The 12,966-nt window shown below is 46.2% G+C and overlaps 1 protein-coding gene across 1 annotated transcript in view; it reads right to left on the bottom strand.

Annotated features, from left to right (window-relative positions):
* PLXNA4 (plexin A4) overlaps positions 1-12,966 on the bottom strand; it is a 462,713-nt gene that overhangs the window by 61,142 nt on the left and 388,605 nt on the right. The window contains exons 17-21 of the mRNA XM_009290424.2: positions 10,995-11,234; positions 10,011-10,157; positions 4,453-4,687; positions 3,894-4,036; positions 639-907 (exon numbers count right to left, since the gene is read on the bottom strand). Of these exons, the coding sequence (XP_009288699.2) occupies positions 639-907; positions 3,894-4,036; positions 4,453-4,687; positions 10,011-10,157; positions 10,995-11,234 (1,034 nt within the window). The remainder of the gene's footprint in view (positions 1-638; positions 908-3,893; positions 4,037-4,452; positions 4,688-10,010; positions 10,158-10,994; positions 11,235-12,966) is intronic.

Genomic DNA, 12,966 nt, shown 5'->3' on the forward strand with positions numbered 1-12,966 from the left:
GTTGGGTCGACGGTTGGACTCGATGATCTTAGAGGTCTTTTCCAACCTCAATGATTCTATGATTCTATGATTCTATGGTACAGTCTGTTCTATGTGACATACTCATAGGTCCTACACAATGCAATTGGAATTTTCAGGTTAAAAGGAAACATAAGCATAAATGAATGTCTTAAGCACACAAAGAGTCCAAAATAAGGATTAGGAGGCATGGGCTCTTGCTGCCCTTATGAAGCTTTCTGGAAGATCCACATTAAAATCCAGAGGTAGTTCAGTTCTGTAACCTTTAATCATTGACTACTTTTTGGTTAGGGAGGAGATGGAGCAAGATCTACAGACACACTTGCTGAAAGGAATGCTCTGTCAGGAAGTCTTAAATGACCAGGAAACAAGAAAGGGAGAGCGATACAGTCTTCATTCAGCCCTACTTTCATTATTCACCTTTCTCTGCAAAGAGCTTCGTGCCAGCCCTACGGGGTCACGTGAACTGTGGCTGTATATCATTCTGATTTCACACCCTGCTGCACAAACAAAAATCAAGCCAATTTGCTCCTTTCCTCCAAAGATGACTAGCATGCTTATGTTAGACGGCGGGGCACAGGCTGCCCAGCCCAGCTCACTCCAGCCCCAGGCATCCTTACCTCCGGAGCAGCAGTTTGGGGTGGTTCTTGCTCTCCAGATTTTTGTCTATGAGGTCGGCCAAGAGCTGTTTGAGGACATCAGTAGCGTACTCCAGCTTGCTCTGCAGCACCGTCATGATCAGCGAGGCCACATTACCACGGTCCCTCATGGAGAAGCTGCGCTGGGACTCCAGTGTGCGGATGAAGGACAGTAGGAAAACCTTGTTGTTGATAAGCTGAGCAAAGAGCTTCAGGCCTTTCTCCACCCGTTCCTGCCTATAGCCAGGGACCTGCACAAGAAGAAAGGGATTTTATACCTTTCAGTCATTGCCCGCTGTGGGACCTCTCCCAAATGGGTCACACACTCTTTGCTACCTCTCTGCCCTCATCCCTCCAGCTCCTCCAACTATACACTTTGATATCAAGCAGAAGTCAGTTCTGAGACAGGGAAAAGGGAAAAGCTGCTTCAAACAGCAGAAACAATTAAAAAAAAAAAAAAAGTCTTGCATCTAGCAGGCAGGTGAGTCCTTCTTTCTGCATCACAGGATAGTCCTGAAAAAAGGAAGAGAGTCCATATGTCATCTGATGATTAGGAAGCCTGAGAGACCTCCTAGCCACAGCCAGATGATTACTTTCCAACCTTGTGTTTCCCTTCCTGAACAGTACATCAAAAAGAGATTGCTAATGCCTGGATGTGGTACCATACCATATTGTATTTTTATTGTAGTCAGACTGAAGTCTCACTCTATCGCCGCCAAACACCTCTTTTTCATCCTTGCAAGAAACCTGCTTACAGAGATTTGGGGTTCAGCTTTAAGAAGCTGGGAGAGGCAGCAAGAAAGTGAATGGGGGAGAGAGCCTAGGGTCAGGTTTTGACGAGATTAAGAGATGCAGTGAGGCAGTGGCTGAGATGGTGAGCATGCAGCTGGGCCTTGGGTTTGAAGAACTAGGTAGATGAAGGTGTGAGAAGACACGCTGAGTTGGGACCTGTCTTAGAGGTCCCACTGCGGTAGGACCCCTGGGCTTGGGAGGTGAGATGCTTTGGAGACAGAGAGGTTGATAAGTCTCTAATATTTTTCTCAGCTGTGAGAGGCTGGTGAACTAGTTTTTACATAGAACAATTTATGACCTCAACACTGGACTCTGGACTCCACAGCCTACAGTGGGCTTTACCCTTTCTGGTCCTTCTGGCTCTAGATGAAAATGGAGCCTAAATAGAGAACCCCAAACTCATTCTTCCATGTTGCTGAAGCTGTTCCAGCCCTTGAAAAGTCTTCCCTTGAAGCTGGAGGGGCTCAACACAGAGCAACACATGTCACTGAGGCATGTATGTATTAATAACCAACCAGATTCGGCACTTTAATCCAAAACAAGCTGGCGTGCTTAAACAACCAACTAATGCAAGGCCCCTTAAAGAGTCATTACTTTTTCATTCTGGAAATTAGAGCTCTTAACTCTTTTCGCATACAGCAAATAAATTACTTGGTAAATAGCTTAAGACAACCAACCAACCAACCAACCACCACCCATCCCACCAATAATTAATTTTAACTTACTTGCTTGAACATTTAATATTGTCTATCCCCAGGTTATTATGGAGAATTAAAAAATAACAAGAAAAGTATTTTTTACTGCATCTGCAAGCAGTTAATTAGCAAATGAACTGGAAATAAGTAAGATCTGCTCACTGCGGGATCCATGCTGGGGCCTTTTGCAATAAATAGCAACTCCTTCTAGGTGCTACAGAGAAGGGAGCAGAATGGGAACTGCCTTCCCTCATATGTTGGTAGCCAAAGATATTGACACCAAAAGAGCTGTTGAAGCTTTACAGGGGATTAAGGGAAAAAAAAAAGATGAATGAAATGAAAGGAAGAAGAGATCAAAGGTAGCCGATTGAAACATTAGCTCTGTGTCTCTCTGTGTGTATCTGCATATGGGAGTATCCATGCTAAAACCTCTATAAGGGTCAGATGTTATTCTGTGGTCGGCCGGCTGAGGTTAATGCATATAGGGACTGTAACTGGCTGTGGGTATGATGAAAGTGTTTGTGTATGTGTATACCTATGTGGGAGAGAGATTCATCACCCCTCATCTCTTGTGCTCATTTGTTGAAGCTGCTGAACTATTCTTCCTGAGGGAAAGCAGTTTGAGGCCATTCTACCTGCACCCCAAAGGCGAATATCTACAGTAGTCAATGTGTAACTCAGCCTCCTACCCAATCCCACAAGTCCTCGTTGCTGACAGATCAGGGTTTTTTAATGGTTCTCTCCATATAGTTTGATGAATTTTGGCTCTCCTGAAGGGAAGGAGCAAAGATGAGCAGGCATCTCTCATTACACAGCCAGCCAAGCATGGTATTGCCTGCGCCAGCTCCTGTTCCTCCCCTCTGCCAACTAACTCCGGTCTTGGCCTCCAACAATCTCACCAGCCCATGCCAGAGCCTCTCTGAAGCTGAGAGCTTGCCAAAGACTTTGCAGAGAGCTCAGCCAACGACCTCCCTGGCCTTGGCCATGGTGTATCGCCTGCTTCTCTGGCCCAGGTATCCCTAGAGCTGAGCCTGTCCATCTGCAAAAGCCTGAAGGAGTTTTGCGGCATGGGCAGACCTCACCCGGGGTCCCATCAAACTCCTCGTTGCCAGTGAGGTAATGCAGGCTGTGTGCAGACCCCAACAGTGCTGGGCATCATCTCACTGTCCTCCCACCGCTCTCATCCAGAGACTTGGGGTAGGGGAGGCAGATGTGGGCAGGGTATGGGCAGACTGATGCTGTGGTTTTTCTGACTTCCCTGCAAACCACAGAGCGCAGCAAAGGTGAACTTCCTTCAGTGACTGCAGGTTATTTCTATAGGTGTTACCAGGATAAAAGGCTTCTCGGTAGTGTCAGTGTTGTGCAAAGCTGGAGTGACACAGGCAGCTATGCTGCTCTGCCATACAACTTTTTTTCCTGTCCCCTGCACATCTGTAACTAATAAATCCAGTCTAAAAAACAAACCCCAGCAGGATGAAGACTAAGGAGGAGCTTAATACAGTAGACCTAATGCACATAGATCTATGAGACTCTTCCAAATACATGAGTGATCAAACAGAATTTAACATTTAAGATAGCAGCAATCATCTTCCTCTTTCAACCTGGCTTTTTAATGAGGTAAAGTTTCATCCCTGGTAGGACACAGCATTATAAGCCATCACGTCCCCACCACTGACACAACATCTCTTGCATTCAGGACAGAACAGGGAGGCATGAGAGGAGCCAGAAGCAGGAGATGTTGATTTCTTACCTCCAGATCCCTCAGGACTGGATGATCTTCAATGCCAGGGAAAAGCACCCTCATGGTGTAGGTTCGGTAATCGAGGAAGGGGATCCCAGCTCCATCCAGATCGCTTGTCAGCTCATGAATATCTGTCTGTAGCTCTGCAAAGGCTGACACAAAAAAGGAACGACTCATGTAGCAATGACAGTCCATATGTCCCTAACTGTGATGGGAAAAGCCCTCAGGCCCACGTGCATGAAGACTAAGGTACAAGTGGAGAAGCAACTTGTGGAGAGGAAGAAGAAGGTGGACAAGAGCAGTCTCACCTTTCCTACAACATTGCCTTTTCGCAGGGACATATGCCAAGGCTCTCCCTGGACTGTGAGTTAACAAATACAGCTTGGACAGGGTGGAAGAAGGCTGGACTTAGGGAAAATAGGCAAAGTCAGTTTAGATCCAGGCTTGAGCCAGACCCACAGGGTTCAACATTCCTGTTCCTTGGCGATATTTTGTCTCAAAGCTTTGTGGCTGGATCTCTCTCTTCTACCAAAACTGACACAGCATCAGCCTTCCTTCCTCATCCTACCTTCTTTGCACTCCAATGCCACCCTGGACTCCAGGTTGTCCATCTGCATCTGCAGACGCTTGAGGGTGAGGTCGCTTTCTCTGGATTTGCGCTTGTACGCAATCAATACAGCCACGATGAAGATGATGAGCAGGCCACCAGCCACCGCAATGCTGACAATAGCTGGCAGGCTGAGAGGGCTGTCTGGAGAGATGTAGACCATCCCTGGGGAGAACTCCATCCCTCCTACACGAGCCTAGAGGGAAGGCAGGAAAAAGTCACATTGAATCTGCAGAACAAGCGGGAACACAGAGAAACTCCATCATCTCCCTGACTAAGGCTGAACGATGATCTCCCCTTGTCTCTCAAGTTAAACAGGGCATGAAGTACTTGGATAGAGAACAGCTAAAAAACACCTGAAATGTCATGTAGAAGCACCTCTGTTGGTAGAGTGACCATGAACCCAACCAACAAAGGACTTCTGGTGAGACAAATCTCACCAGTCCCAATGTCCTGGCTACATAGCAGTTTAGAGTTTACTCTGGGTTTTCCATTCCCTGTCCCAAACAGCTATGTTGTGCCGGACTGCCCTGATGACACTTAGTCCCAAAATGCGCACAGGACACACAGCTCATGGGTATGGTCTGATGGGTCCTAACCTCATAACGGAACAGGGGACACCTGACCCAGACAGCTGGCACAGCAGCAGTCAGGACAGTGGGAATGTAGAAATCAGAGTCACGATTTGCTTTTGACTCTTTAAACGGAGAAAACTGTACCTGGCAGCCACTGGGACAGGAAAAAAAACCCACAAAAACCACAGAGCCTGGCCAATGCTCTTTACAGCCCCTCTCCTAGCCACACTTTGGCCGGGTGACTGCAGATCCTCACCAGTGGGACAGGGAGCTGAACACAGCTTTCTGCTCTCTGTGCAGAAGGTTCCCAGGGCTGCCGCCAGTCTCGGGGACAAGCTGCTGTGCGAGGACCTTGTTTTTAACAGACAGAAGGAAACCCTGCGGGTGGTACTGCTGCAAGCCCAACAAAATGCTCTGATGAAGCAGGTCTGTTAGGAGCCCATCTTTACAACATGAACACCACTCCCAACAGTAATCCCACGGGGTACTACTCGCTCAAGGCTACTACAAGGTTGTTCAAGGCTATTTGTAGAGTAGGATAAGTTTGAGTGGCAGGGGGAAAAGCATTGCTGACTAGCTTGAGGTATAAAAAGAAGGCTTCTAGGACTGTGCTGTGGTAGGGGAACACTGGTTATGGATCAACATAAAGCTAGGAAGACGCCATGCAAAGAGCTTGAAGGATCGTGACATGGTGATGAGCCCCATCACTTCACCCCAGCTGAGCTTTGTCACAGAGAGGCACAGCAGGCCCTGCAGAAAGTGCAAAATCTTGCTGCCAGGCAGAAATTCAGTCAAGACCCCAGGGCTACATGCTTCCCCCTCCCACTGCAACTGGGACCATTGCAGCATGTAATTGAATCTTTTTCTTTCTCTTGTATGAGGAGCTCTCCCTCACCTTCCCAGCTCCCACGGCAGCTAGTGAAAACATCCCCCACATCCCAGCCTGGTGGCTAGCCTTGTCCTTCATCCCACTGGCTCTCCGTTAATCCATCTGCCTCCAGCATACACATTAATCCCAGGCCTCCCATGCCTCAGCTCAGGCACTCACTCGGGTTTCCTCTCTAGGTTGCAGGAGGAAGAAACTGGCCCAAGGAGGAAGGGTTGGAGCCAGCAGAAGAGACTACGGAGCAGAGAGTCATGAATTAATGAAAAGTTTTCCAGCTGCTCTCGCTCCTCACCACCACAGCCCTTGCTGGGGACATGAATCTCTGTGACCCCACCATCTCCTAGACATTATTCTGGCCCCAGTTACAACCTCTGAGAGGATGTCTGTTTTGCTCTAGCACCAGCTGTAGGCTGTTCCTCAGTGGCTCCTGGCTAAAGTCACCTGGATGTAACCCTTATGTCTTAGACAGAACAAAAGTGAATATAAGGAAATATCTAATTTCCATCCACAAGGTCCTCTCATGCCCTGAATACTCCTAAGCATTTTGGGATGGGCTCTAGAAAGTTAACAATGTCCACAATGAGAAATGAAACTAAACCTAAGCTCATCTGACCAGGTAAAAAAGTTTCAAGGTGACCATTCCTGTAGCATGACATTGATGACTTGTAGAGCATCTTCAGTGGCCTAGGAACAACCTAGCACCCATGTTAGTTGAGGGCGCAACGGTAACTAGTTTTCCCATCTATTCTAAGAGACAAGGTCCAACTCCCTTATAAAGCATGCAAAAGGCAGAGATTTGGTCTTGGTATGTGGCATGCTCAACTGAGAAGACAAACTGCCAAACTCACATGCTAATCTAAGCACTGAAAGCTATTGCCTTTTGCCCTAGACCACTGTCCCAAATCCTCCCAGCAAAATTTGCTCACCAGTTTGCACAATTTCCTCCCTCTATAATGAATAGATTCATTATATTTCATTTTCTGTTTCCGACAGTGACCCTTTTCCTCCAAGCCTCGTAGTCAGATGAGTCCAGGCAAGGAGTATCAGACTAGAATCAAACAACCCCGTCCCAATCCCCAGTGCAGGTCTGCGCTCAAAGCTCGCAGAACAGCCCATCTCCATGGGTGGGTTTCCTCTCACCAAACATTCGACATGCACATCTGAGTTAGACATTACAGTATGCTTTCAAAGTCAATACAAAGAAAAAGCACTTTCAGTATGTGATTTATGTGAGCTGCTTTTGACACCTGCTTTGACATTAGGATGAGATGTTTTATTCAGTGGAAGTTCCCATTTCTCTCCATTAACTATAAGGGGATCTAGACTCCTAGAGGTAGGTGTCTAACAAAGTTAGCCCCAGTGCGTTCCTTTCTAAAGGTGGTTTCCTGCACTGGGAAGGTCTCACGGTCCACGAATCAAACCGCCATGATCTGAGGAAATCTGTCTCTTGAAGAAGAAAGGCTGCAAGGCTGCAGTACTATTGTGAGCATTTAAAACAAAAACAAGCAAATATGTAGATATAGCCCTACTTTATTTCTTGGGCCACTGAGTGTTTTTGAAGGAAGCTATTTATACCTTCCAGAAGACTGACCATGAGCCCTCCATATTACCAAACAACAGTTTGGCCACCTGTTAAGCCCATTAATCATGAATTCATTCTAAATGGCACTATGGCAGAGCCCGGTTTTCTCCAGCAAAGTCTTAGGGACCACCTGTAGCACTTCAGTAGTTCCTGTTGTGCAAAACAACTGTGGTAGTATCTTTCCTAGTGCGAGTTTGCCCTGGACTAATATAAGGGTCTACCTTAGGATGAGATGAATTGTGCCCTGAACTTCAGTTGCTATATTTGGCCATCTCTCCCTTCACTATACAAAGAGTCCAGTGTGACTTTCTATATGTAAGTGCCTACAGTAGATACCAGCAAGCCTTCAAATGTACTCCACTTCTTCACTGCAGACCTTCTCCAACATAGTTACTCATGGATCTTCCTCGTGTCTCTTTCTTTTCCTTGGAAAAGAGCTTACCTCTGAGTTTTAGTCAATCTTTTTTAACCATTGCTCAGGCCTTTTAGTTCTTTTCTATTTTTTCAAATATGTAACTCTGTCATTGTATAAAAGATATCTGAACTAGATCAAAAACATGTTGACATCAATGTGTGTCATTGTCATTGTTCCTTCCCTTAGAAATAATCTCAGTGTTGCAATGGTTGATTCAGTCCCATGGTCCCCTCTCAGATCTAGGACACCTCACTTTGTAAGAAAGGGTTTGTTCAGCAATTTACTCAAGGTCACACAGTAAATCGTTGGCAGAAACAGGAGGAGGACCTGGGAGAGCTACCTGTCAATTATCCTGACCATCAAAGTGACATTCATGCGAAACATGGGGATACATTTTGTACCAACCCAAGCAACAGAGATGCTGTGACATGCTGGAGGAGGCATTTCACAGCCCAGCTGTCCCCCTGGTAAGTTCCAGATGCAAAGTCCATCCTTGAGCACTGGCCTCCATCGCAGGTGACCTTTTGTATTTGGTTTCCAGCCCAGACGCTGGCAAAGGGTTGCCTCAGTGTTGGCAGTTGAACGAGAAATCTGTAACTTGCCCCTAACACTGATGCTCATTAACAGGCTTCAGTGTGATCATTTTCCCACATTTCCAGCAGCATCTCTTGTTTGATCAGCATCCTCAAAAAGGGATTATTTTTTTCTCTGTGGCTTCGCTTAAGCTGTCGCAAGCTGCAGGAGCAGGGGAGTCTTCCCAATTAGTAAGACCTGACCAGATGTTCATCCTCCCTGATCCCCAGGGGTTGTTTATTGCTCACCTGACTTTGAGTTTTCTCTCTCTAGGATTGGCTTTGTCCATCTCTGACTAACCATATGTTTAATTATATTCATGAAATTGACAGGGAACGTATATTGCCTTGTTCAAAAGCTTTGGTATTCACACAGAGAAAATCTCTCACTTCATTATTGCTCCTCTTGGAGTGTCTTAATGTGCTTTACAATGAATCGAGAGCCACAGTATATTTGCATGGCTGAAAAGGATTATTACCTCTATTTTCCAGATGACAAACTTTGGCACAGAGAAGTTAAGTAGCCAGTATGAGGTGTCCCAGCAGCAGTCACAAATGAGACCCAAAATGGTCACCATAAACTCTCTATTTTCTAAAAGTCCCCAGAAAATGCTCTTTTTAAAGAGCTATGCAGTGTGTCTCCATCGACCTCTATGAGTCTCACTGCATTGGAATAAATAGATCTGTGACAGATACAGCTTTGGGAGGGCAACAGAGAGGCGGAAAAAAGCGGATCACAAGGAATGAGTAACATTGATCGTCTGTATGTCTGATGTCAGTTGTTAGCTTGTGTTGCGTTTCTACCCACAGCTCGGTACAACTCAGATGAGTTTGCTGATGTGCTGTTTATCAAGCAACAGCATTGAGGAATGCAAATTACTGCAAGGATTTGGAGTAATTTGAAGGAGTGAATAAACCAATGGTGAGAGGAAGAGAAGCTCCTTCTGAGGTAATCACTAGGTCCATTTTTCACAGGTTCCAGGAAGGATATCCAGGAGTATACTAAGTTGTATAAATGTCAAAACCTCGAAGTCCCGTCACACTAGAGTCCATATTCTGCATTTTTTTTTTTTCTCCTCTATAAAGGCAAATTTTAGCCGCCAGCACGTTAGTAATTGCTGGGGACTGTGCTGAATTTAACAAAGTATGTCACGTAGGGAACATGTTACATATATGAACTCACATGAGCATCTAGGGTTCATACAGACTGTACAAAAACAGAAGAGAGGCAAACTTTCCTAAAGGGTTTTGATTATGAAAGGTTTCTCACTGTCCATAACGATCTCCAGGTTACTCTTCTACTCTTCTACTTCTCCAAGTTACTCTTGATGGGGATATTATATCAAGAAGGGTCCCTGATGTTTATGGGATCTACGGAAGGCACATGGTGATGCAAACTCTTGGGAGATCTCTGCCAGCTCTTCAGCATTGGTGTGCCCTCCCAACTCACCCAGGAGGGAAAGGCTGCTGAGGTTCAAGCACCACTTACCATCACCTTGTGCCGTCCAATGAGGTTTGGGGACTCGCACAGTAGCTGCACGTCTGATACGGTCACCGCACAGGGCTTCTCACCAACCAAAACGGTGTAGTTCAGCTTGGCGTTCCCTCCCGCCACTGGTGGGATCAGGTTCTTGCCCTGGATAGAAAGGAATATCACCCCCCACAAAAAAAAGCATCAGGAAAGAGTTTACCTTCTACCTCTAGTTTGTTCCTGTGACGCAAGAGTTAACATTGCACTTGACATTTGTGGTTCATCATTCGCTAACACAGACAGAAAAAGCCAATTTAGAAAGTCATGCAGAGGACAGCATGGATGGCTACAGAGTGTAATCGGTCAAAACAGCCTGTCCTGCTCCTCTCTCTCGGTAACTAAATGAGAAACACTGCATATAAATCTTGCACAAACAGGCCCTCACAAAACGTATTCAGGCAAGTAAGACAGACCTCTTTCCAAACATGCAAGAAGGTATTCTGCAGGCACAATCATTTCTTTGCATATGCACCATGTACAAGTGCTGATACGGAAATGCTCAGTCATAAAATTCCTTCTCTGTACTGCCGTCCAGGTTACAGAAATGTCAAAGGACTAGTATAGGATTTAACCAGGGGTGAGAGGAACGTCTTGAAAACCCAAGAAAGAAATAGACTTGGGTATTTAATTGCCAGCCCTGTTGCAGTGGTAGAAAACGTTCTTCTCTGGCGAACAGCAGTGGGTACAAATTTAGGCTCTACACAGGTAGCTGCAGCAGGAGTTTATATTTTTTAGTTATGGGTATTGGCAGGTGCTGAGCAGTGATTTGTGTTTGCAGATGGTGACTCTGATATGATGCGATATGTTAGGTGCAATGAGTGGAGAAAATCTCTGGGATGCAATCGGGATGCCACTGTGATTCATGGGGTGCTGGCAGACACAGAGAGGCAATAGGCAGCATGTGTTTGCCCTTCCTCATCCAGGCCTTGGTCCCCATCTCACCTTCAGTATGATGGGACTTCCCGGCTTCAGCTCCAGGATCCCTGAGGGATTGAAAACTTCAAAGATTGGGTTTGGGTAGTAGGTGAAGTTGGTTTTGTTCAGAATCAGCAGGGACTGCACGTTGTCAAGAATGAAGCCAAATTCTTCTGGACGCTCAGCGAGCTCAGACTGGTGATTGGGGTCAACAGCCAGCGCCGGAGCCTGGCAGGTCATCTCCGTGCTGTTCTGCACCTCGCAGTTCTGGAGAAAGAAACCCAACACGAAGGAGTGTTTATGGAAAATGCCCCCAGCCCTCCTGGTGGGCAAATACCTCCCAGTGAAATGCTAGCCTACCTACGGCTGGAGGACAGGGAGGAGCAGACCCCTTTGGTTATCATGAGACAGGCTGGTGCTCCCCTGCTTCAAAACATGCCCCATACCCATCAGACAAGCGAGGCTGGGGAGGAAAGCTTTGCCAGGGCAGGTGGGTGGAACAGTTTGCAATGCAATTGGGCATCCTGTGCCTCTTCCCTGAGGGAGCTCAGCCTCTGGGGCTGCCAGTGTCACCATCTTCCCCTAACCTCATTTCCTTCTGGAAATAGAAAGTTCTTCCTTTTTTTGTACAGCAGAGACTAGTCAAAGCCTCACTATTGCCCTGCAATTAGCTCTCACACTCTGGGGATCACTCCAAAAGTGTATGTCCAGTGCATGCTCAGTTGTGCCCAGGATTCCTGTTTGAACATCAGGTTACCTGAAATGAAGCCCAGGAAGCTGGAGTGGTGAAGACAGTGGGGTAGGTCTCAGGAGACCCTGAAGTTGGCTTCCAGCCCTGCCAAAGACCTGCGTCTTTTGTGTATTTGAGAAATGGGTAATAGATTGTGAAAGGCATTTTATCCTGACCCTCATTTTAAACAACTAGGAATTAGATGTCTGGTTGTCCTTCAGGATCTGAGCCTTCATCTTTCTACATCGTGGCTGCTAGCACAATGCATCCTGGTCTCACCAGGAGCCAACAGGCTCTGTGGAGAAACAGCACCAGCTCCATGGGATCCCAGCTGTGCTTGATATGAGAATCTTCTCCAAACTAGTCTGATACCTCCAGCATTGAGAGCACACTCATTATCACAGCTAGCATAGCTCAAGCATTAATATTGCTTTGGCTCAAATCAATCAAGAGATAAGTGACTTGGACCAGCCAGTTTCATATTGCAAAATAAGTCAGATATTCTTTTCTGCAACAGCTCTTACAAGGAAGAAAAGGCAGCGGAGTGCTTCCCAGCACAAAACTGGTGGGCAGTTCTACGTAAGCATGTGTGAGATGATGAATAGGCTTCATCATCTGCACAATGGCATGATTGTTTGAGACCACTGTGTCAGGCAAGAGCTGGAGTCTGCTGGAAGAATAAGATGAAGTCATGTAGGCTTCTAATTCTGCAGGAAAGCTAGCTAAGTGTTTGTCTGTGCTGTACCAGGAAATACAACATGTTACCAAAACGTACCTATGAATACACATAATCAGTTGGATCCGGGTTTTCCCAGAGTTCATGAGGGACTGGAAGACTGCCATTCAAGATTCACATCAGACACAGAAACCGATCTCAACAGATATTTCCTGAATCTGGTGAGGTGTGAGAGGTGACAAAATTGCTTTGGATTTGGCTTTATGCAGGCAGATATTAGTTCATGGCAGAGCTGGGATAAGACCAAGACACAGGTTTCTCAATTTGCCAACTGGAGATGCAAATGAATCTACCCCATATTCCTGCATTTTCTTTTTGGATCTACCACAGTTTCACCATTGTTCATGTGGCAGTAGACAATTTTAACGTCCGCAAAGTGCTTTGAGAACCTTGAGTGGAAAGCCCAAGGATTAACCTTAAAACCTGAGAAATGCAGAGGATCTGGACTTTCTACCCCCACCCCAGTTAGTCCCTCTGTATTTTTTACTTTTTGAGCCTCTTCTTCTGGGATGCTCTTTCACACTTGGTCCCAG

This window comes from Aptenodytes forsteri, unplaced genomic scaffold (assembly GCF_000699145.1).
Source record: "Aptenodytes forsteri isolate BGI_AS27 unplaced genomic scaffold, ASM69914v1 Scaffold173, whole genome shotgun sequence".
In the NCBI taxonomy this organism is placed as follows: domain Eukaryota; kingdom Metazoa; phylum Chordata; class Aves; order Sphenisciformes; family Spheniscidae; genus Aptenodytes; species Aptenodytes forsteri.